The following is a 23,337-nucleotide window of genomic DNA, read 5'->3' on the forward strand; positions in this document are numbered from 1 at the left end:
CGATTTTTTCGGATTCGTGAAATTTTTTCAAATGCTATCGTTAAGTGGCGTCCCGTATTGTCGGTGATATGCAACAAAAACTATTTTTTTAAACATAATTACTTCGAAGATATTTTTTGTTGCAAATGACTCCAGGAGGGTCCCCTGATTCAATTACTGTATAGAGTGTTATGATGAAAGAGAAGAAGATATTTTGACAAGTACCCCAAGGCAAGTTAAAATAAACTGGTCTTCTGTCCTCTCGCTCTCAACGTACCACGTTGAATGAGAAGCAAATACTTTGACAAGTACCCCAAGGCATGTTATAATAACTAGTCTTCGGTTTTCTCGCTCTGATCATAACAGTCTATACCCTCCAAAAATCAACGATGGCTTTTTTTTAAGTTGTTCAAAGTTTTGGAAAATTGACTCTTAAGAACTATGGCATACACTTACAATTTGCTCGACAATGCTTATAAACACATCTTTTGTTTATTCATGTATTTAGAGTACAACTTTCGCTCGAAGGGGAACACATTTAATCCGAGAATTGATGATGTGCAGTTAGATTATGCTCCTTCTTTTTCCATATATATACAAAACTTGCGTCGTTAATTTGTAGCATGCCATCCATACTTACGTTGTTGGTGGGTTGTGTGGTATTTTCGCTTATCTTACCGTTTATTCACAATAAATAACATTTTAAAACAAAAACTGTTGTTTCGTATAGTGTACTTGAATGAATAGGGATTGGATAGAAAATATTGCCTCAATGTAAATTGTGTTTGGAAAGATGGTGTAATGGATATGTTTACAATACCATCGATTACGTTGAAATTGTAAGAGATTTTTTGAATATATTTGAGAATCTGTAATAAAAATAGAAACGATTTGTAAGGAGGAACCTTGTTGCTGTGACAACAACAATCATTTTTGTAGATAAATGGTAAGAACGTTTACTTAGTCCACACATGTGGCTCGGAGACGGTGCGATGAGAATTTACAATTTTATAATGGGTATATTGTTAAACTTTAAAATGTCCAATGCGATGAAACTTTCATCTGAAATAAAGTTTTTTCTTTCATGCTTTTTAGTTGGACGAAGCCTGAGCGGTTATAGAATTTACAGATCCTAATATTTTTCTATAAATAGTTTTCCGTTCATATTGCTAAAGGTGCTGTCCATAAATGACGTCCACTTCAAGGGGGATCGAGTATAATCACGTGAGTGTAACACGTCATCTTAAAAGAAAGCCATGGACCATTTGGTAGTGAGACCAAAAATGTTGGGAGAAATCGAACCGTCATTTGTGGACGTCCTCAAAGGCTATAATCTTCGTATGATATGAGATATAATCTCCATCTCTTAACAAAAGTAGATATTTTGATATGGAATCTTATACTTGACAAAAGCAATAACAAGAATTCAAAATTGATAAAAATTCCTATCATACACCAAATAAATGTGTACAGGACACAATGAATGTACCTAGATCAATTTTTTTTGCCGTAAATCCTTTTTCCATTACATTTAATACAAATGTAAACTCCTCTTTTAGCTTAGCTACATTATAAAAATACATACGTATGCTAAATTCGTTTTTTATACATGGAATACAAAGTGAAATGAAATCTCAATAGCAATCGTAGATTACGTACTGGTTTGAAGATTTTTATTTTGATGAGTGAGGCTTTTGCAGATCGAGCAGAAGGCAAGAGAAATCAAAATAACAATGGCAATGAGTAAAATCATGCTCGTATATTGTGTAGATAAGTCAAAAGTGAAGGTTGAAATGGGTTACGAATATTGTCCACTGAAACACCTACAATCGAAGTATGGGAACTTTACCTTCAACATTCATTAATTGAATTATAGTTAATCTTCCCACAGTACTGCGGGCCAATAATCTTGTCTTTAGAGAACTCGTCGAGTTATCGGAACAGAGTTATCCGTTCTGACCTGCCTCAACACAGCTCGAACACCAAGCAGTCGACATTAGGTTTAAAACGATTGAGATCTTTATTTCAGCTAATATATAGCAGATATACCACAAAATTTAATCAACAATATAAAGATTCGACTGCTTCAACCTCACTACTGAAATCTAGGACGTTCGGTGTATTCTCTATCCCAAAGATGATGCGCATGATGAGAATTGGAGTGATAAAGACCGTAATGAACGCCAGACGAAGCTACCTATTATGAAATGAGATGTCGTTAAAGGAAATTTTTCCATGGATCTACGACCGAGGTAATACTTTTTTCAGTCCGTTGACGACTGCAAGTAACAATGCCATTTTCGATAATAGTAATGCCTTCCCAGCCAAAACAGCCAAAAATTGAAAGCCCATTGGTGCCATTACCAAACCAGCAGCCGTCAACCCGAAAGCCATCATCGGAAGCATATTATTCCTACGTCTGTTTCGTGCTGAAACGTTACTTTTGCTAATTTACTTGACAATCAAATGCTCTTCACTTCAAATACCTCTTCCTAATGACTGTGGTATGATGTCAATGTGAAGTGTATGTGATTGGAAAAGGTTAGACAATTTCGTTAATACGTGTTCCGCCCACGACACTGACGTTTTATCCTTTCTCTGCCACACCACGTTGTGTATGCTGGCGTCACTATCGAATGATACTTTTTGGCTAAAGTTAGCTCTCACTAGTCTCGCATCATTCGTTAAAGGTATGACGTCTGAATCAATCATTTTGTCGAACACGTGTAGGCTGCTGGTTTTTAAACATTCAAGCATGCCGAGCTGGAAAATAGGTAACGAAAATCGTATAAGTAAAGCACCTGGGAGCGAGAAGTAACAGTATTGTTGTAGGTGGAAAGTAAGATACAATTTCAGCGAAGCATCTATTGCTTTTAAAGAGATGGGTCAATGTTAATGTTCACTTGTAGACTGGTCTGGCTAATGTCAACTAATCATTACACCAAAGATAATTTTTTTAAATTATACTAAACAAATTTGAACTTACATTTACATCCGTCGTACAATTAAGCCACGAATCTTTGAGTGATTTTGCAAATAGTATCCAAGAGCCTGCAACACTAACAGCACATGTCATATGGCCATTGAATACGAATAAAATGAAAATTAGTTTCGCATTCATTTTGAATTAATTCTAAAAGTATTGTCTCGTTCACAATACTGTTGCACTGAAACTGCCTTGGCCAGCAAACCTTTTACACAGTCCCAACTAAATATCGCGATAATGTGCACAGTCTTCTGTTAGTAAATGAAATGGTCATTTGTGGCTTTTGAATCACAATTTAAGAATAGTTAAAGTAGAACACTGCAACTTTTGATGCATTGTCTGTTATATATATGATAATGTTACTCTTTTGCATTCCATTGACCGTAAACGAAAATTGTTAGTTTTCGTAAAACAGCTGTCATTATCGTGATTTAATTTGCAGTTTCTGGTCCAACAATTTTCTTTTTGGTTGCGTTGAAAGTACTTATTAGATCACCATGTGAGAAACAACGACATTTATCGTAGAATTACGTTTATATAGAAATTTAATTACTGGCTGTGTGCTGGCTGCTTCTTTAAAATCAAGTATTATGATCAGAATAAAATTGCATAGTTAGCTGCAGTTGCCATGTCATCGATGGCATATCTGGCTCTATCGTGATTCATACACTCAACATGGAATGCAACTAATGTTTAAATTATAAAATAATCTAATAATCGATGGAACCTTTGCATAAGCGTATGAGTCGTTAACGTTCATATCAGCGAAGCTGGCAGAGCCAATGACAAATTTGAGAGGACTTTCTCATTGCTCAATTGGGAAAGCAGTTTTCCATATTTTCCCACATTTTCACACATTTTTCCGAATTTCCCTATATTTTCTTTCCAAATTTTTCAACAGATTTTGGGTAAATTCAAAAAAATATGGAAAATGTTTTTCCAAAAATACTTCCTGCATAACAGCTACAGCTACATACTAAGAATAACATCAACAAACATATTTCAAGTAAGGCACAATATAGGCTTAACACAGCTGTTACCTCTTACTACATTTGTCGTGTCACTTTACAAACAGTGAACAGCGAACATGGTGGTACGTCTTCACCACAGCTTTGCTCCTCGGAGCATTATGGGGAGTTGTATGGGGATCTGCTAGACATGCATATTTCGCTCGATTACAAGATTACAGTAGATCAGCAAAAGAAGTATCTTAGCTTTTGCATCCCTGGGTTTGGCGACGAATCATTACTTATCCTTGTTTCGATTGCTTCCACCCAATAATGAGTAGTTTTTCGTTATTGGGTGGAATCAACACAAGAATTGTAACCAACCGGATGGGTCGGTTAGTCACAATGTAAGGAGGTACTACAATCCAACTTTTATCCACGAAAAACTGTTCAAAACTCTTCATCGAACTTGTCGAAGAATATCCAAGGGATTTCCTTTTTAAGTTGACGAGTTTTTTTTAGTTTTCTGAGGATTTTAAGGATATTCTTCTGAAAGGATTTTCTAGTTCGCAAAGGATTTTTTACGGATTTTCGTTTGACTGACAGATAATTTTTTACTAATATTTAACCCAAGGAACTTGCCTTCTTTGTTAACTCTTTTTTCTTCGCAGCTTTCAACGGTCCACGCCATAAATTCGCATCTGGCCACCACTTTTGGATTTCTCTGTGCTCTTCAGTCTTCTCTCTCTTCTTTGTAGTTCATACTGATTTACAGATCTTATCTATTGTTTCTAAAGTATCTTTCGAATGTTTTTCTACTCTTTAACGGCATGACGACGTTGGCGTCTATCATCCAAAACCATCTTGTATTTGGATATCATTTCGAACGATATGGTAATTAAAATTTATTATGGTCTTAGGGTCTTAGTCGTCACTGTCATTATGTAACACTCATCTGAAGTACTTCCGATTGGATGCCACATTTGATTAAGGCCGAATACAAAAAAATCTATTTTCTTGAAAAAAACTCTTTTTCTAGAAAAAATAGTGAGCTTTTTTCCTCTTTTATTAATATTCTTTCTCTTCAATAATATATTACATTACAATAATTTGTATATTTGCTAAGCAAAAAACACTTTTTTTAAAAATAATCTTTACAAATTTGGCGATGATATGATAATTGTTTCCAGTCGGATTTTTCGAAAATCCGACAAAAAATGCACTGCGATTCAAATGAACTTCAATTCAATTCAAGTGAAATAAATTAAAAAATAAAATTCCTGTAATTAGATTAGAATGTGATCAGGGCATTTGCATACGGCATAATGTTTGTGAATATTTTATTTTAAATTTTCTTTTATGTAAATTTGGTGCGAAATACTGGCAACCGGATGTGTTAGAATATCAACTGTGGATGTGAAAATGGCTTCTTTAGTTAAAATGTCGGTACGAATTAGTTATCTGTGCACGGAATTTATTTTTTCTTCAAAATTGATCAATCATAATATTGTTTAGAAATGAACCTCCAACGAAACTGTTAGCAATTCCTGTTTCAATTCTATTGTAAACTCCTAAAATATTTTCGTTCAAACTCTCGATACACTGATATGATTCCCGAGAAACTTACACCTTCTGATAAATTAGCCAAAATTAGTAAGAAACCGCCTATTCGAATTTCCCGAAAGAAAACGATTTCTCAATTGAATTGTGACCCTCGACCATAATTGATACAGATGCTTGAAACAGAACGGCATAGGCTCGCGTGATCATCAATGAAATAAGAAATGAATTCTCTTCAATTCTTTAACATTTTCGTTAGATAATAATTTTTGTAAACATTCCATCAGTGAAGTGGCATTAAATTGAAAATCAAAACAAGTTCTAGCTGATCGTTTATCAGAATAAATTAGAAAATAATAATTAACGGCAGCAAAACAATTTAGTCACATGCGATGTGTTTTCAATGGAAATTCTACGACAAATAAGAAAGACCCATTTCAAGTATTAAAAGTAAAGATATACCCGTTATGAAGGTGATGATTTACCTAATATTTAGATCCGTGCGTAAAATTGGAATCTTTGGTTGATGATTTAATTAGTTGGAATGTGTTCAGACGAGATGAGACACTTTTAGGACGAGGGGGAAACCACTCTTTTGTGCAACATGATTTTAGTGAATACGCACGGTTAATCAGTGATTAACCATGATTAACTACACTTCACGATTAATTGTAGTTTTGCGACGATTCATCCTGTTAAATGTTGGTTAATCACTGATTCGTCATCATGTTAATCACGTCAATAAAACAGAGTGGTTTCCACCTCGTTTTAGGAGTTGACTCAAAAACATCTATAGAAACGCCACCATGTCTGCAAATGATAACAGCACCAGTTTCATGTTGCGACCAGCGAACTCAGATAAAAAGTCAATTCTGACGTGCAATACAGGAATTGATTAGAAATTTTAGTGTTTTAGTCTTCATTTCGACTATATGCAGCCGACTTTGACAGCACTCATTCGTCTTCACTTGGGTCTAACTTTGATTTTACTTTCCAGTAATTTTTTTCTTGCTAAAATGGGTAAGAATTGGCGTCCGACGTTTCAAAACTTCCAAGAGTCTTGTAACTAAGATTGTATTGAACATTCAGGGCTGCCATAATAAATGTCGACAAATTTTGTTTTAACATTTTGAAGGTTTCGTCAAATTTTAGTTAAGATTTCGATTGATTTTATCTGACTTAGGGGCACGTCATTTTTTAAAAAATACATTGGGAAGGCTTTATGGACAATGAGATTCATCAGTTCAAGTTGGAATCCGTTAAAACCACATAAATGCGTTGTCGATTTGACAATATTACAAATGTAAGGAGTAAGTACCTTACTAAGGAGGTCCGGCCCATCTAACTAATTTGCAACTCGTCCTTTAATCTATTTTTGTATAGTTTAAAAAGTCGTAGAAACGCGGAACAAAAAAAAACAAATTTCTAGCACAACGTTTTCGAGACACAACCGAATTGAAACTTCTAAAACTTATTGGTCAACAAATGATGGCGGAGAACCCATAGATCACCGAATTAGTCAGGTCAGAACGGCTACTGTATGCAAATTTCGATAAAAATTCAATTGCAACAACACTACTCGATTACTACAAGGTAATAAATTCAATACACACACTGCAGCGACAGCTGAATGGTTCAAAAGTGAAAAATAAATTCATTTGCAAAAAAAAAGAAAAGAAAAAAATTACAAAAATTAAAAGCTTAAAAAATAAAACAAAATGAAACTTTCATAGTAAAAAATGAAACTGAAAATATTTGCACTTACTATGGCAAAAAAAAGGCAAAAACTAAAATCGTCAACGACAATCACAAACTGTTCGTAAATAAATTCGTTATCTCTGTCACTCTCTTCTTCCCGTTTTCCTCTCGCTTCGTTCAGTCTGCATACCGAACAATAACGACAAATTCATAACAAAATCAACAATCAACATTTTCAATAAAAATCACTAAATTCGTACGGATTCGAATCGGAGCACACTCACTATGGGCATGGGTACCGTGTTCATTTTGCAACTATTGCCGGGGTCGGTTTATACTAACACAATTCAACAACAAATACAGGAACTATACATTGCGCTATCATGATGATCACGACTTATTCGCTCCAATGGTCGAATTAAATCGAGGTAGACTCAGACCAAACTTTGTCTCAATACCATTCAACATCGGTATCGCGGCCCGATAGCCGCCGATATGGTCCACATTTATCTTTTTCACGTCGTAATCCACCGATTTCGTTTTAACATCGGATCCAGTCGGCCGTGAGCCACCAAAATCAATGTAGAACATTCGTTGCAGCAGTTCGTACATGACCAGCGTGACACCGAATTGCGGCGATGAACGGAAAACACGAGCTGCAAATTAGAAAGAAATTAAATTTGAGATCGCATCCACAATTGACAGACTGTTTCAATTCTACCAGTAGTTCCCTTCCAGAAGGCACGGAAACCTTCCTCGCGCATTATTTTCCTGGCTGCATCCGGAATTCCGGTATATGTGGTTTGACCCTTACGAGCAACCACTTGTAGCCGAGTTTTTATAACATCAGCCGGAGTGACAAGACTCGCAGCCGGTATGCCTATAATTTTAAGAAAAAGAATGATATAGTCATGATGGTGCCATCAGTCGCTCAAGTCCAACACACTTACCGGCAATAGCACCAGCAAGTAACAAAGTCAGTGGATGATTGTATCTGTGCACGTGAAAGTTAATTATTTTCAGCTCACAATAAATGGGAAATATCCCTTACCCATTCTCATCGGCTAGCGCCGCCTTCGTATGTGCATAGGCTGGAAAATATATTGCAGAGAAGGGTATATCTCTCAAAAAACACGCTCTCGCTCCTTTATACAATCCCATAAAGCCTAAATCTTTAACAACGCCCCAAGCTCGCACTTTACTACCGCCAGCCAATTCACCAGCTACTTGAAGGCGAATTTTCACAATTTCCAACGGATTCGTGAACACGACCTGCGACATGCCAGCTAAGAATTAGAATTTTAAATTGATCATCGTCAGTTGGTTGGCATTTATCGATCGAAGTATTTTTTTCTTACCGGCACCACCAGCAACGACCTCGGCATACAACGGCAAAGTTCCGTTTTTATTGCCCAGCTTGTCTCGCAGAAAGTCGTTTACCGTCAATTTGATGGCCTTCTCCGGTGCCACGCCCATCAACTGCGGTAATAGACCCCGATACAATCCCAGAAAACCTTCGTGACGAATGACTTTTTTGAAGCAATCGATGGAATTTTTATATGCCACTTCACCGATGAGTGAACCAGTTCGCTGATTTTGCATTCGAGTTTTCACCAGATCGATCGGATAAACGGCCGTCGCTCCAACACCTGCATTTTGCAAAAAAAAAACAACATAAACGTTACGGAATTTGCTGGAAGTTTTCTGGGTTGAGAAAAAAATGACTCACATCCAGCCAGTGAACCCAATGAAAAGCGATAAACGCTTTCGAGAATTTGTATGAACACGCTTCGGTCAGCAGGACTAGAAACTGCTTTAATGTCTGTTAAACGATGAGTAATGTGTGTCGTTGAATGTTCCGGCGCTATGTTAATCAAATCGCCGTACACAATGCGACTAAAAAAAATATTTTTTTTGTTTAGAATTTAGAGTTTTAGGAAATTCGGTTAGGGGCAGATTTTTAAAATTCATAAATAAGGTCATCATACGCTTAGTACACTCTTAAGAGGGTCTTCAAAGATTTTAACTTTTCCACATTCATTTTCGCGTGCATTAAAGTTTAGTGATTTAAAAATTGTCATTTTTATCGCACTACTCACAGGGACAGACTTACAAGTACCAAATATTTCAACCAAATTCATGCAATTCATTCGGCATACTGTGGTGCTGTTTATTATGGTATCTCTGCGTTACTAACGCATGCGGAATGAACACATAAAATTTGATTGAAATACTTATAATTCACTAGCAAAGATAGCCGGTAAAAATCGGTTTTTTCTTAAATTCAATACACAGAGTTACACGAAGTAAACGCACACAGAAATTGTTTATTTGAACAATTTTCTAATCGATCGATATTTTTTTAGTTTCTTTTTCGTGTAACTTTATGCTTTCTAATCAAATTAACGCATTGAATTTTCGACTGTAAAATCGACAATTGATGCGCTCCGATTAATGCGCGTGCGGAAATTTTGTTTTCTTCCCAGTATCAGAGTCAAATTTCCCGGTAAATCTGATTTTTCGCCACATATTTTTCCCGATTTTTTCGATTTCCCGGTATCTAAAGAATTTTTCTGAAAACTTCCCGGTATCCAGGATACCGCGGATAGCGTAAATTTCCACACGCTGATTAATGTTACTTATTCGCATTACAAATTAGAGTGGGTCGATGGTTAGCAGGACACAATTTATATTCGATAGACGAACCATCGCACTATTTTGTTATCATTTATGGATTTCAATGCATTTATCGGTCGAACAATTAATAAAATAAAAATGAAAATAAAACGGAAGTGCTGATTGGAAGAATAGAATGCAATCGTTCAGGGCAACGTGCTTTTCGAACAAAAACAAAATCATTTGAGAGTAGAATATAAACACACACAGACACTTGCCTATTTTGCCTAGTATTTTGATCAACACTTCTCTTCCACCAACTTTAGTCGGAAAGCATTTTGTTTTAACGGTAAAAATATTTTTTGTTTTATTTTATGAAAATTTTGCACTTTTCATTTTTCAATTTTGTGAAAATAGAATTTTAAAATAATTTTTTTTTCTTGCGCCCGTCAAAACGAATAAATTGCACATACCCAGATTGTTGCAGTGCACCAGTCAATTGGAACAGAATGTCGATTTCTAATGGCGTAATTTGGCTCATAGTCTGTGCCGATAGCAGTAGTTCGTCTTTAGTGATTGGTTCAGTTCTGTGACCGCCCGTTGCGTTCAAATAGACCCGTTTTATCAGTTCCATATTGTTCAGCAACGAATTGAAAGCCATGAAGTAAGGAAAACTGACTTTATGACCGGCGGTTACCTGAAATTATTGTGACTTTTAAACGTTACGAATTTAAAAATGTGTCTTCTGTGAACGGAAGTTGGCTTTAAACCAATTAGGCTGAGAGATCTAGAGGTTCTAGAGATTCTTCTGAAAAACCGCAGACCGAAGTCGAAGTCGCATTTTCCATTGGAATTTTTATATGTGCCCAGTGAGGTATTCGACTCCAGAAGTCTCAACCACTTTAAAAAAAAAAAAATATTCGAAGCTTGTGTGGCTAGTGTGCGGTGTTCATAAACCGAAAACATGCACTTTTCTTACAGAAATGTCTCCAGTTACACGAGCCGTACAAGGTCACCGCTTAAACATTTCAACTTCTCATATTTCATCGTAGATGCTTCCAAACCCCCATAAGACCCTATTTGCCCTGAAAGCACGCGCAATAACCTTTCTAATGACACCCCACACGACTATGTAAGTTTCGTGTACCTTGAGAAATTTCTGTAAGAAAAGTGTAAGTTTTCAGTCTTTTTTCGGTTGAAAACGTCAACTACACATATCTCAGTGTGGATGAATTTTAAACCCAATAAGACCCTATTTGCCCCGAAAGTACATGCAATTACCTTTCTAATAACTACCCACACGACCATGTACGGCTCATGTAACTGGAGAAATTTAAGTAAGAAAAGTGCATGTTTTCGGCTTTATGATCACCTAACACCAGCCATACAAGCTTCGACGATTTTTTTTTTTTAAATGGAAAATGCGTTCGATTTCGGTCTGAGTTTTTTTAGAAGATTCCCTCTAACTTAGTCGACTGAGCTCGTGCTGTAGCTGAGAAGATCCGATCTACTGAATTTATTGATTGACACTTTTGAGCCACTATCTACAGCGGTATTTGGAGGACCACATAACCTAACCACATACATTGACCAGCGGTTGATTGTGGTCTATGAGTGAGGGTAATACAAACAATTGAAATTGAGATCCGAACCGACACCACGCGTAATCCAAGAATAAATGTTCATGTCGGCAGCCTGTTTAGACACAAGGTTTATGTCAAGTGAATTCAGATATGAACCTCTGAAGGTCGTTGAAGGTCAATATGTAAATATTTCTAATTATTTTAGTTGCTGTGTTCATAGCGTGTAACTGAAATGGATACAGAGCAAAGCAATTTTGCACAACATACAGCAATGAAAAATTTCAAATAACAATCTGAAAAATCGTCACGAAGTTGTTGAACGCTGTGCGTCACAGACTGTGGAGACTTTTCTTTGGTGTTCTAGACTGAAAGTTCGATATTGTTGGGTTCAAAATTGGTTCTATCTATGGATCGTTCCATCATAGAAAATATTTCTAAACCTTATATGTTACGTACAGGGTTTTCTAATAGATAAGAAATCTCCAGCTATTTACAAATCGAGATAAAAGATCCGAAAATTGGGAAAATGGAACCATGTGAACAAACATTGAATAACATACAACACCCATTCGGCCTTTATCAATGTTTATGGTCATTGAAACAGGTTGTCTGTTATCTGATGCGTGAAAAAAGGTGACTGATGTGAAGGCAGAATGATAATTACGGACTGAAAATGACAGAGAAAATCAAGCTGATTGAAATGTACATACGTTAATCGTTCACCCATTGTTATGAAGTCAGATGGGTTTGCGTCTGAAAATTTAAAAAATTATTTATCAACTCACCGCCACTAGGTTGTCCTTCACTTCTGGCGTGAGTAAATGCTTTTTCACCGACAACATAATATCCTGAAAGTCCAGTGGTGTTATGTAACCAGAACCGGTCGGATCTTTACTTTTGAACGCCTCCATGGCATATTCTTCGTGGAAATCATGTAACAGCTGACTGAATTCAGCGTACGTGATGACCCGTTGCTTGTTCTAATCGCAGGGGATATCGAGAAAAAACAACAAATTTAATATGAAGAGTTCTAAGAGCACCGTCACGAAGCAGTCCAACCTTTCCAAAATACCTCTGAATGAACGGTCCATCCAATTGGAATGGAATCTTTGAGTGGAGATCGGTCTTCTGAATGACATCAGCGAAACTGGCTGAAAAGTTTTTTTTTTTTTTGGTTTTGATGAGACTTCGGACCGGTACTTCACATTCGATTGGGTCTAGACTTACCATAGGTAACCGAACCGTCACCACTTGTGTCGAACAATTGAAAAGCAGTTTTGTAGAGAGCATCTGGAGCGCATAATAGACCTTCAAATGCTTGAAATTCGGCAAACGAAATCAGTCCATCTTTGCTTGTGTCCGCTATTCCAGCTAAAAGTTTCACCGATTCCTAAAGTTCAGAAAGAAAAACATTACCATCAACGGACGTAAAACAGAATAGACACTTGAAAACACCGGTTAATGTCGCTCTGCTGATTGTAAAAATGAAAACAGAAATTCTTTCGTAATTCAGTTGTATATCCATACGTCACTGATAAATTTTTATTATCAAAACCAGCTTGAGAGTAAAACACGCTGTCAATGCGTGTAGTCACGATGGAGAATTACTTTTCAAAAATTACTTTTCTAATCATGTGTCTAATAATCTCACCCGTACAGCGTAAAGGCACTATCAAATTCGAGTAAAGAGTAAAGATAATTTCAAGTGGAAGGTCACCGTTTGGGATCATCATTTCTCAATAAAATAAAAAACCGAAAACAGTCCAAACAAAACAAAACGTCAAAAATGTTTCACTCGTGCGGAACTTTTCTGTTTTTTTTTTTCGTTTTCTACTTCGTATGGAGGACGTTTGCATGCATGCATGGGATGGGTTGTTTTTCTGCTGCTGTTCAATTCAATTATGCGCTTACCTTATTGTACGATTGATCCGGAAACAATCCCAAATAGCCTCGAACGAAATCATCACTTGTCATAAACTGTTCACCATGGATATGTTGGGATGCATATTTCTGGAAGACCTCACGAAGTTTTTCAGTTGTTGCTCGTTTGATATGAGTCGGGCCCTTGAAGAAACAGAAAAAGAAAAATTGCTGAACTTCGATTTTGCAAAGTGTCGTCGATTCTGTTCATACTTGTTTGCGGTACGGCATTTTTTTCTTCTTTAAAACCACTGAACACGTATTTATTATTATGCTATTCGATAAACTGTACGTGTTTTGCTGATTTTCGCGTGTATACTACTAAAAGTCAACGAGACATCAAATCAAAAAGAGAAACATTTTTCTTGCACGCATAACCATTGTTCATATCTACTCTCCATTTCTCTCTTCTTCGCTCTCACTGTTGATAAGTATACACGAAAAATCAGCTGCTTTTAGTTTTCCTGTTTTATCGGCATTATAGTAACTGTCGACGTAATTTCAAAAATAGAGGGGAAATTAACAAAATGCAGAAAATTATCAGAGATTTTATTAGAATTAGACTATTATGTAGCAATCAATCTATAAGCTTGGTGTGGTCGATCGTACCAGTTCGCAATGTAAATATAGGAGTGAAATGTACATAGAAATGTAACAGAAACACCATCACCATCACTATTGGACGTTATTATATCATCACAAAGAAGGGCAACTTCAAAATATTTTGGGCGAAAAACGACCTACTCGTCGATATAAATTCTATGCCAGCCAATCGTCAGATTGTACACCGTACTCACATTTTACGAATATAATGTCAGGTTAAACTCATATTGTAAGTATAAAGATTTCTTAAACGGTAGGAATTCTTAGTCATATGGATCTTTCGACATTCTATATCCCTAATTAAGCATAATAACTACTTCAATACTTTTATAGCTTACAATGTGGTACGATCAAGATTCTATGTTAATTTCCATTATATTTGCAATGAGGCAGTTACGTAAAACTGCAATTTTCCACGTCGACGTGCAATCAGTATATACTAGCAAAAAAAGCATCATTCGTTGATTGGAAAATTGTCTATGAAAAAAATATTTATTATTCAAACGTATTTTCCCGACGTCATTTGCCGTTGATGACATATTTCGTTTAAACTATTTACTTTGATTAGACCCAAGCATCGATATTATAGTTAAGTATGGTTTCCACTCAACAAAAAGTACTCCGTGAGAGAGCCGTAAGAGAGCGAGCTGTCAAGTAAACAAAGCAAAGATTAAAAATTCAATTTTATCACACACAGAGTACTTTTTTGGTAAGTGGAAATCAAGCCTTAGTCCACTGGGTTTCGAGTCTTTTAACAAAGAGCTGTCATCGACTGCTATTTGAACTACTAATTTTGATTGCAAGTGAGATTTTAATAAACAATGTAACGCCTGAGGGATGAAAAATCAGGCTACAATATTTACAAAACTTTCGACTTTATATGGAACGCAACTTTTGTTTCCCCTAGCTTGTAGTCTCAAATATAAAAGAACGGTGCGGTGACAGTATACGTGTTTGATACAAATATCTGTTACAGCAACAGTTAACCAGCACAAAATAAAAATATGACTCACGTGCTGATTGTTCTGATGAGTGATCTATGGAATGAAAATTTTTAATTTTCTTTTCGTCATTGTCTTAAGAGAGAGCCGCGTGACATAATTGAGTACGAAATGATATAAGTTCTGAACGTAACAAAGCAAGAAAAAAGATGAAAAATTTATAAGACTTCACGCACGTTAGAACTGAGCTATTACTGGATACAATAGGAGTGTTTTTTTTTGGTGTAAAGTATTGAATAGGATTAGAAGAAGAAAATGAATGGGTACTTGGTATAATATAGATCTGAAGAAGCGGATTTCTAATCAGAATATTGTCCTGAAATATTGAACAAATTAATCTGTAAATGACAACACGCAATTAACACCAAAAACACCTAAAGTTTTAAGTATTTTCAGACTTTCGACTAAAAGTAATAATTTTTCCCTCACATGTCCAACTAACCGGACCTTTTGAATTTTTTCAATCCAACTCCCCGTGTGCTTCCAAATAGGTTTTTGAAAGTTTTAAATTCCTAATATTTTCGTCTCACTAAAAACTTTTCTTTTGTTGAAAGTTATAATCTCTGAAGATCTTCAACCCTCAAAACTATTACCGATTTAATTCGACTGTTGGATTAAAGGTCGTATCGTAAGAAATTATTTTACCTTCTCAAGGAGACCACAGCTAGACAAAATTCTTATCATCTAATTAATTGTTTGTTCTCACATTGAATCATACGAAATTAACAAAGATTTCTCATGTTGCCCCTCGATTCTCATAGAAATCCGTACAAGGAAAATGACAATTCTACAATACTTAGAAACGTCATTTTTTGCGATATATGGCCTTCCAATTTATTAACCACACAGAGGTAAAGTCGATCTTTCGACAATGTGTTCCTTTTTTGAAAATTCAGATCTACATTCTACAATATAATCTGTAAAGGATTTGAGATGGTACAGTACATACTTTTTAGCACCATCAAACCAGCATAATTTACTCTATGATTGTAACATAAGAAGTAACCCAGTAGACTATTATGTGACGAGTGTAATTGTAATAGATGATATATTCATAATATTATAGAAACCAGTATAGACTTATGCTCATTCAAGCGAAATTACAACAACAGACAATAAATATTCCGACCGAAATACATATATGCATTTCCTTGTACGTCATTCTGATACATAAGCATGCACCTTTCTGCATATAAATACATAGCAGCACTTTAACTACACGACCTTGACGCTGTTAGTGCCTACACTTATATTATATGTGCAATAGGGTGTTCGTAAAAATTTAATATTCGAGAAATTGAGCCGTAAACACTTTGTGCAAAGTTTTCCATCCAGTCCATCTAGTCATAGCATAACTCTCTATTCATCTATTCAAATATTTAATTAATCAAAACCGACATTAATCAACCACTTTTCAATTACCATTTCAATGGACTTTCTGAACCCAGTTAAAAAAATTTGTCACTCTTAAAGGCTTCGTAAAGAGACATTCCCTTCAAACCACTTTGACAGAAGACACCTATTGATTAAGATCGAACGCTTTTTTTTTCGCTTAAAACAAACGTAAAGTTCTAAAAAAAGGTTCTGAACTGATGACGAAGGCGGTGGACGATTAAATTATTTATTTTTTTAAAAGAAAAATTCCACTGGACCGTTTGAATGTCTGCCTTCATAGTTGTCTTAACCTGTTCTGGCAAACAAGGACGTAATCTACTTTTAAAGGAATTTCGATTCAATGGACAAAAAATTACCCGAACGTTTCTTTCGATAAGATTCAAATGGTATCGAATGGTATAAAATATCCGGCACCCTATAGGGTATAATGTAAGAAACTCTAATTATATCGCTGGAGTGTAAAAGTGCACACTTGTTGAATTTGTGAAATTTTTAGTAAATTTCCATAGCCGCAAACAGGAGAGAAAACAAGAATTGTGTTTGTTATTTCAATTATTTTAATTAATATTTTCCTGATAAGATTCATCATCGTCAAAGTGTTAATACACATGACGTTATCAGTGTTGTTTGCGCTGGTTACATTTGTAATCATACAACTGCACATAACTACATACAGTAGCGCATGTATGTATGTACCGACAGTCTATTTAAATTTGGTTTAATTGAAGTAAACTAAAGTGGAAAAAAACAAACAACAAGGTTTCCTACATAAATCAAAAACATTATACGTAAATGACTTTGGTGTTTCTTTTTTTTTCGTTAAAATAAAACTACAAAAATAACAAACAAACAAACAAAAACTTATTTTTCTGTACAAATTTTTACAATAACTCCAATAAACTGACCTTATCAATGACCTCAGGCATTTTCTCTCCAGCTGATGTAACCAAATTTGCTGTTGGATATTAACCCGTGTCTGCTGATTAAAAATAAACTCCGGTCAATTTGCATCGGTTATATTAAACACTAGACACTCGAGGGCACTCGAGAAAAGTTTTTTTTTTTTTAAATTAAAACCAAACCTTCAAATGAAAATTCTTTTTTTTCGGAAATTTTCAGCTTTTCCACTGTTCCATTAACTTTTCAAACACAATTGGCAATTATTGTTCGTACGCACAGGTCATTATCACAAGCTGAGAGCACTTAAATAAAAATTTCGTGAGTATAGTAAAACGTCGAAAAAAATTTTCATTTAACGAAAATTGACTAAATTTTACGAAAAGTCGTTAATAACGAGTCGTTGTATTTGTTCACAATAGTCAATCGTATGCGGGATGAGAACTATTAGAACAAACATATAGTATCGTTTTGAACAAACCTATTGAGACGTGTGCGGCTTTTTTTTCTATTTTATTTTCTAACAATTTTTCGTATGTATATGAAAACACTTTTAAACCAACGAGCTTAGTGTCTAACTGATTTGCGAGAGAAGATTTTGAATTGAACGATTATCATATCACTGCTATAATATCGAAATCTACACACGATTTTTCAAGAGATAACCAGTCGGAGCATCTCACATGGACATTTACGCTTTACTGCGCAGACGTTTTGAAAAGTATAATGCGCGTCACACATAAAATTCTGATTTTTTTGTGTGAAAAACTCGTGGAAATTATGATCTTGAAAAATTTATTTCTGTTTGCTGAAAGTGTTGTTTAAGTCAGTGTATATTGTGCTAGTTAGCAGAAATGTGGGACGTTCATTAGTGAATGTAGTAGCAAATGGGAAAAAATAATAAAGAGTCAGAGGTGATAGGGTGATGGGCGAAGTAGCGTACATATTGAACCTCTGGGGAATTAAATGCTCCTGTAATATGTATTTCCAAGTACTTTCTTAGTTGTAATTTTCTTCATAAAAAGATCGATTGTACGTACTCCAGCGACACATGGCTATCATTTTTCATTAAAGTTTTCTTTTCAAACACAAAAAAAATAAAAATAAAAAATCGTCACATGACCTTAACAAGATGGTTTCAACTAGTTGAAACTCTTTTGCAGTGTGCACTTTCGTAGAAAATCAGAAGAAAGAAGACAAATGGACATGGAGTCCATATTATGGACAGTATTTTCTATCGAAATTTGTGACTTAGTGGATGAATTAGTCATAAGAAGTAGTCATCAGAATGTTAATAAATCTATGTCTAAAGACATTGAATTTTCAAATTCAACTAGATGCTAAATATCTGATTTGACCTTTTGCGGACACCATCTAATATCAATAATAACTCCATAAATATGACCACTGATTAAGTGTGGAATGTATATTTAAATGAATGAAGTACAAGATTTAGGGACTATTTTAAATTAGGCGTCTCCTCCATCAGACCTTCTGTAAAAGGTCGTTCGGTAAATTAAAGAAATATGCAACCAAGCTATATATATATCACACTTCGTTTCATAATCAAACAATAATCAAACAATTTCTGTGCTATGCAAATGACAGGTAGATAAACACACAAACAACACCTGATCGATGTACAATCACAAAACTAATAGTTCCAACAATAACAGCATTGTTAGCACGGTAAATAAAAAGAAACAACGCTACTAAATCGTCGTTCACGTAGAAATTCCGTTTACCGTCCCACTACTCGTATCTTCAACGAACTGTTATAAAGCCTTAAATTTATCAATTCAAAACCAATGACTTGTTTTTTTTTTATATAGTTACAACTTATTGGAAAATTAAATTTTTATCAAACAAAAATACCGGTCGATTTCTCATCTGCTTTTTGTATTTAAGCTTATGTTTTTAGCTAGAGTCAGAACCTAAATTTCGTAATTTGGTAAAAACAATTAGTTTTATCAAGCTTTAACGTTAAGTTACGTGACGTCAAATCATTTATTTTGTGGAAGGAATTGTATAAATCGAGTCGAAATTTAACCCAAACCACTGCAACTTACAGCTATTACCGAGATCTTTAGATGGTAGTTCTTTGAAATTCAATGTAATAAGCGAAATTATGAGCGTAGAGAGCGACACCGTAAATATCTTCAAATCCATGCCATATAGTGTCTATAATGAGTGCTTTTATCAAATAAAATAAATTTCGCTTTGAAAGCTTTGGAGGACACTGTAATAATTGATGGACACTGTAAAGTTACACAACACACTTTGTGATACGGCTCGCATTCGCATAAGTATGGAAACTGTAAAATCGTGAAAGACACTGTCAAATTGCAAAAGATTAAATTTTGTTTAGTTCAGGACACTGTCAATAAGATTAGCACACTGATATTCACCAAATCATGCTTAGTAAAATTTAACAGCGTCACTCTATGGTCTGAGGGGTGTCTGAGTTATCATTAACAGGACTACTGAAATACTGGAATTAGGTTGGTTGTATGTTGTATTGCTTGTCTTTGCTTTTATTCTTTATCGATGTTGTATTGCTTGGGTCAGACAAGTCTGAGCAATACAACATCGATTCAGGATAAAATTTATTTTTGTGTCAACTTCCAAGAATTGCTTTCAGAAACACATGGTAGCTGAGTACCCGAGCAATAAATATTATGCACCTATCTCCTATAAATTACGATCCGCGCTTCGGCTTAGGATCATCACAATCACTAGTCAAAATAAACATTTATACAACCGAGTGATAAATGTTTTTTTAGGCACTAGATGTGAAGATTGTCACTTGAGGCCGTAGATCGAGTGTGACAATACACATCGTGTGGCTAAAAAAACATTTATCATCGAGTTGTATGCAACGTTTTTCGCAATAAAGGCAACGGAAAGACCTACTTTTCGTCACTTGTTGCGAAAATAACTATTTTGTATGAAATTCAGTACTACGTTACCGTTAGTTTTGCCGAGTGGGAGGTAAAGCTAGTACTATGTCGTATGAAATGGTTGTTTACAGATCATCTTTAAGATACGGTACTTTCAGACGTAACTTCACTTAAGTTTCGTTAAATGTTTCTACCATTCATTCATTTGTATGAGATTTTTGATGGCATTTCTTGACATGAATGACATTTCAAACGACGTTGAAGATGATCTACAGCTGAGAAACATCTGAAGCAAATTTATATTTGAATTTACCTGCCGTTTCATGTACCACTTTCTAAAAATGAAATCCTCCGATCTATAGATTTGTGGTTTAGTGTAGGTTGAACTTTGTATAGGTTTTCCTTGTTAAAAACAACGTAATTTGCAGGTGACCACAATAAAAAAATGGACAACATATAGTCAATCCTATTACGCACAATTACAGTTACAGAACCTCAATTCCTCTTTCAGGCTAACATTATTCAGATTTTATACGTTTCTCTGGTTTCGAATTGTAACATCGTTAGTAGTACGATCGACACATAGAATTGGATTTTTCCTGTCTACTAAGTGGACAGTTCTCTAGAAGGACAGTGATATTAACGGCTGGAAACTATAATAGAGCCTTCTCATTAATTGCGTCATTTATTTGTATTATATTGAGTACTTAAAAGTACTTGAAAAAATAATAATTTGACTTTCAATATAAAGGACAGAACAAGTTTAACTTTCGTTGCAAATAAATTACAATAAAATTGAATCAGTCAAACACATTCGCACACTATAGTTCTCGTATTTCTGCATTTTCAAGTAGCGTTTCGAGACGTTGCATCCGCCTTTCATGGTTTTCAATGGCACGTCTAAGGTTCGTTGTTTCAGTTTCCATATTCTCTCTCAGCTCATCGTCATAGTCGTCCATACCATTTCGAAGGACTTTTTCTATATGTCGAACGTAAACCAGGAGACCGGATGTTGTGGCGAAGAAGGCAGTACCGACAAGTAACCGGATCCACATATTGCGTATGTCTCTGATCAATGGCGAAAAGAATATCGGAAATTAGATTTTCATTTCAGCGGGAAGAAAATCCAAGTCAAATTTGAGCTGGCTTAGAAATGGAATTGGTATTTAGCTTTTTAAGCTTAATCAGACCCCGAGAACATAACAATTTTACACCATTTTGAATTGGAATGATAAGCTCAATCATTTTTATTCTTGAGTCATCTTGAATGCGGTGCAGTTTGTTTGTCCTCTTTTACTATCAAAATAAGTCGGAACGATACTTACAGGAATATCTGGTCTATGGGCAAGATTTGCAAAATTAATCAATTCGATATTTCCAAAAACTTAAAATGATGCCAGTACACACACGATCAACAAAATGCCGCGAAACAATGGCTCCAGTGAACTAATGGGACTAATACGAATGAACACAAGTTAAGTTCGTTGCAATTTAAATGTAACATCGTCGTCGTTGGAAAGGGTAGCGAGTTTAGCGCAAATTTTTGACATTCTAGTCGAATGGTATAATTAACCGTCGGTTTTTGGTCATTGGAGATAAGAAACATATTCAATCGAATTTTACGATAGTACAATACAGTTAGTGTCAAGGAAATTTGTGTCTAGCTTTGCTTCAGCTGTTTTATCAGCTAGGCCACTCATACACTCACACACTGACGTCTTTATTTTTAGCCCCGGACGAAGTACTGGGGGCTTATAAGATTAATATGCCGTTTGTAACACGTCGAATTGGAAGCAGACAGTAAGGGCAAAGCATTTTGTTATGTTCATAGATGACGAATCCGCAATAAAAACAAGGCATCAGAACAGTCGGAGCGTTTGCTACGACTGAGCCCCGTACGACCCGTAAACCTATTTAGCCCGAAACCATTATACGTCCATAGCCCTAATAAGCCCGTAACCCTTATTCGTCCGATATCAAAATGCTTCCGTAACCTTATTGCGTACTTGACATCATTGTCTATTTTTGCAAATTGTAAACTGTAAGCGTTCATCTTTAAAATTGCGCTTAGCGCAATTACAAAAGCCCGTACGAAGTACTTCTCAAGTATAAAACAAAAGTTTACGATGTAATTTTAGGAATCCGAATTTACAACTTTTTTTTATCAATTTTCTTTCGGTATTGAATTATCTGTCAAACGAAACAAAAAGTAGCAAAATCTGATGAAATATACTCGATTTATGTGCAAAAAACACTTAGGGCCGAGCAGCGGCCTTAGTTCAAGGGCCCAAATTTGAAACTTTTTTCGCCACGTTCTTTTCTGTATTATATTACCTTCCATAGAAAACTAAATCTAGCAAAATCGGATGAGATTTACTCGATTTATGTGCAAAAAATACTTAGGGTCGAGCAGCGGCCTTAGTCCAAGGGCCCAAATTTGAAACTTTTTTAGCCACGTTCTTTTCGGTATTCAATTACCTTCCATAGAAAACTAAATCTAGCAAAATTGGATGAGATTTACTCGATTTATGTGCAAAAAACCCTTAGGGCCGAGTAGCGGCCTTAGTCCAAGGACCCAAATTTGAAACTTTTTTTGCCATCATTCTATTCGGCATTCAATTATCTCTCAAATGAAACAAAAACTAGCAAAATCGGATGAGATTTATTCGATTTATGTGCAAAAACTACTTAGGGCCGAGTAGCGGCCTTAGTCCAAGGGCCCGAATTTGAAACTTTTTTCCCCACGTTCTTTTCGGTATTCAATTACCTTTCATAAAAAACTAAATCTAGCAAAATCGGATGAGATTTACTCGATTTATGTGCAAAAAACACTTAAGGCCGAGTAACGACCTTTGAGCCATCCCAACAAGCCCACATTGCATCATACCCAAAAACAATGTTCAGCAACTTTGTTCTACTCGTCAATACCTTTCATTTGATATATCACAAGCAGGTATTGCGTGCGTATTTCGGTAGATATAGGCGAAAGACTGAAAAACACCTATAGGGCCCTAGCTCTGGAAGGGCCGGCCCTACCATGCCCATTTTCGAACTTGACCTTACTTTTGTCGATACCAATCGGGGAAAAAAAGAATTTTGAAAAAAGGTTGTGATTTACTCTAGCTAGAGGGGTCACGGACGGACGGACGGACGGACGGACGGACATTTTTTTTATTGCGGATTTGTCATCTATGAACATAACCAAATGCTTTGCCCTTACTGGCTGCTTCCAATTCGACATGTTACAAACGG

At 35.6% G+C, this 23,337-nt stretch overlaps 2 protein-coding genes and 1 long non-coding RNA gene across 7 annotated transcripts; all 3 read right to left on the reverse strand.

The window, feature by feature from the left end:
* Nucleotides 1-1,985: 1,985 nt before the first annotated feature.
* On the reverse strand, nt 1,986-3,532 carry LOC119070097. The gene is made up of 4 exons (XM_037174410.1): nt 2,966-3,532; nt 2,466-2,742; nt 2,239-2,408; nt 1,986-2,176 (listed from the first exon to the last, which is right to left on the reverse strand). The coding sequence occupies exons 1-4, from the start codon at nt 3,098-3,100 to the stop codon at nt 2,075-2,077; spliced, it is 684 nt and encodes a 227-aa protein (XP_037030305.1). The 5' UTR covers nt 3,101-3,532; the 3' UTR covers nt 1,986-2,074.
* Nucleotides 3,533-4,962: 1,430 nt separating this feature from the next.
* On the reverse strand, nt 4,963-17,845 carry LOC119070098 (calcium-binding mitochondrial carrier protein Aralar1). 5 transcript variants are annotated; one of them, XM_037174411.1, is made up of 15 exons: nt 17,667-17,845; nt 17,371-17,490; nt 17,194-17,267; nt 13,281-13,433; nt 12,597-12,759; nt 12,429-12,520; nt 12,155-12,349; nt 10,260-10,483; nt 10,065-10,106; nt 8,900-9,066; nt 8,529-8,819; nt 8,222-8,456; nt 8,121-8,164; nt 7,892-8,050; nt 4,963-7,826 (listed from the first exon to the last, which is right to left on the reverse strand). In XM_037174411.1, the coding sequence occupies exons 3-15, from the start codon at nt 17,212-17,214 to the stop codon at nt 7,561-7,563; spliced, it is 2,052 nt and encodes a 683-aa protein (XP_037030306.1). In that variant the 5' UTR covers nt 17,215-17,267; nt 17,371-17,490; nt 17,667-17,845; the 3' UTR covers nt 4,963-7,560. The 5 variants fall into 5 exon arrangements, with proteins under 5 accessions (XP_037030306.1, XP_037030307.1, XP_037030308.1 ...); XM_037174412.1 differs by lacking the exon at nt 17,667-17,845 and having other exon boundaries at nt 17,371-17,606; XM_037174413.1 differs by lacking the exons at nt 17,194-17,267; nt 17,371-17,490; nt 17,667-17,845 and adding an exon at nt 13,503-13,692.
* A 2,903-nt stretch (nt 17,846-20,748) lies between these two features.
* Nucleotides 20,749-21,551, reverse strand: LOC119070099. Its single transcript, XR_005086461.1, has 2 exons — nt 21,411-21,551; nt 20,749-21,153 (listed from the first exon to the last, which is right to left on the reverse strand). It is a non-coding gene; the product is annotated as an uncharacterized LOC119070099 (long non-coding RNA).
* Nucleotides 21,552-23,337: the final 1,786 nt, after the last annotated feature.

Source organism: Bradysia coprophila (assembly GCF_014529535.1).
Source record: "Bradysia coprophila strain Holo2 chromosome X unlocalized genomic scaffold, BU_Bcop_v1 contig_45, whole genome shotgun sequence".
Lineage (NCBI taxonomy): Eukaryota > Metazoa > Arthropoda > Insecta > Diptera > Sciaridae > Bradysia > Bradysia coprophila.

Excerpts from the sequence above, each read along its gene's own strand:
- LOC119070097 (XM_037174410.1), bottom strand. The coding sequence starts at position 3,100 with ATGAATGCGAAACTAATTTTCATTTTATTCGTATTCAATGGCCATATG. Across the intron at positions 2,743-2,965 it reads ATTGTACGACGGATGTAAAT|CTCGGCATGCTTGAATGTTT; the intron begins GTAAGTTCAAAT and ends CCTATTTTCCAG. Across the intron at positions 2,177-2,238 it reads TCGTCAACGGACTGAAAAAA|GTAGCTTCGTCTGGCGTTCA; the intron begins GTATTACCTCGG and ends ATTTCATAATAG.
- LOC119070098 (XM_037174411.1), bottom strand. The coding sequence starts at position 17,214 with ATGCCTGAGGTCATTGATAAG. Across the intron at positions 10,107-10,259 it reads GGTGCACTGCAACAATCTGG|TTGGTGGAAGAGAAGTGTTG; the intron begins GTATGTGCAATT and ends TTCCGACTAAAG. Across the intron at positions 8,820-8,899 it reads ATTGGGTTCACTGGCTGGAT|GTGTTGGAGCGACGGCCGTT; the intron begins GTGAGTCATTTT and ends TGCAAAATGCAG.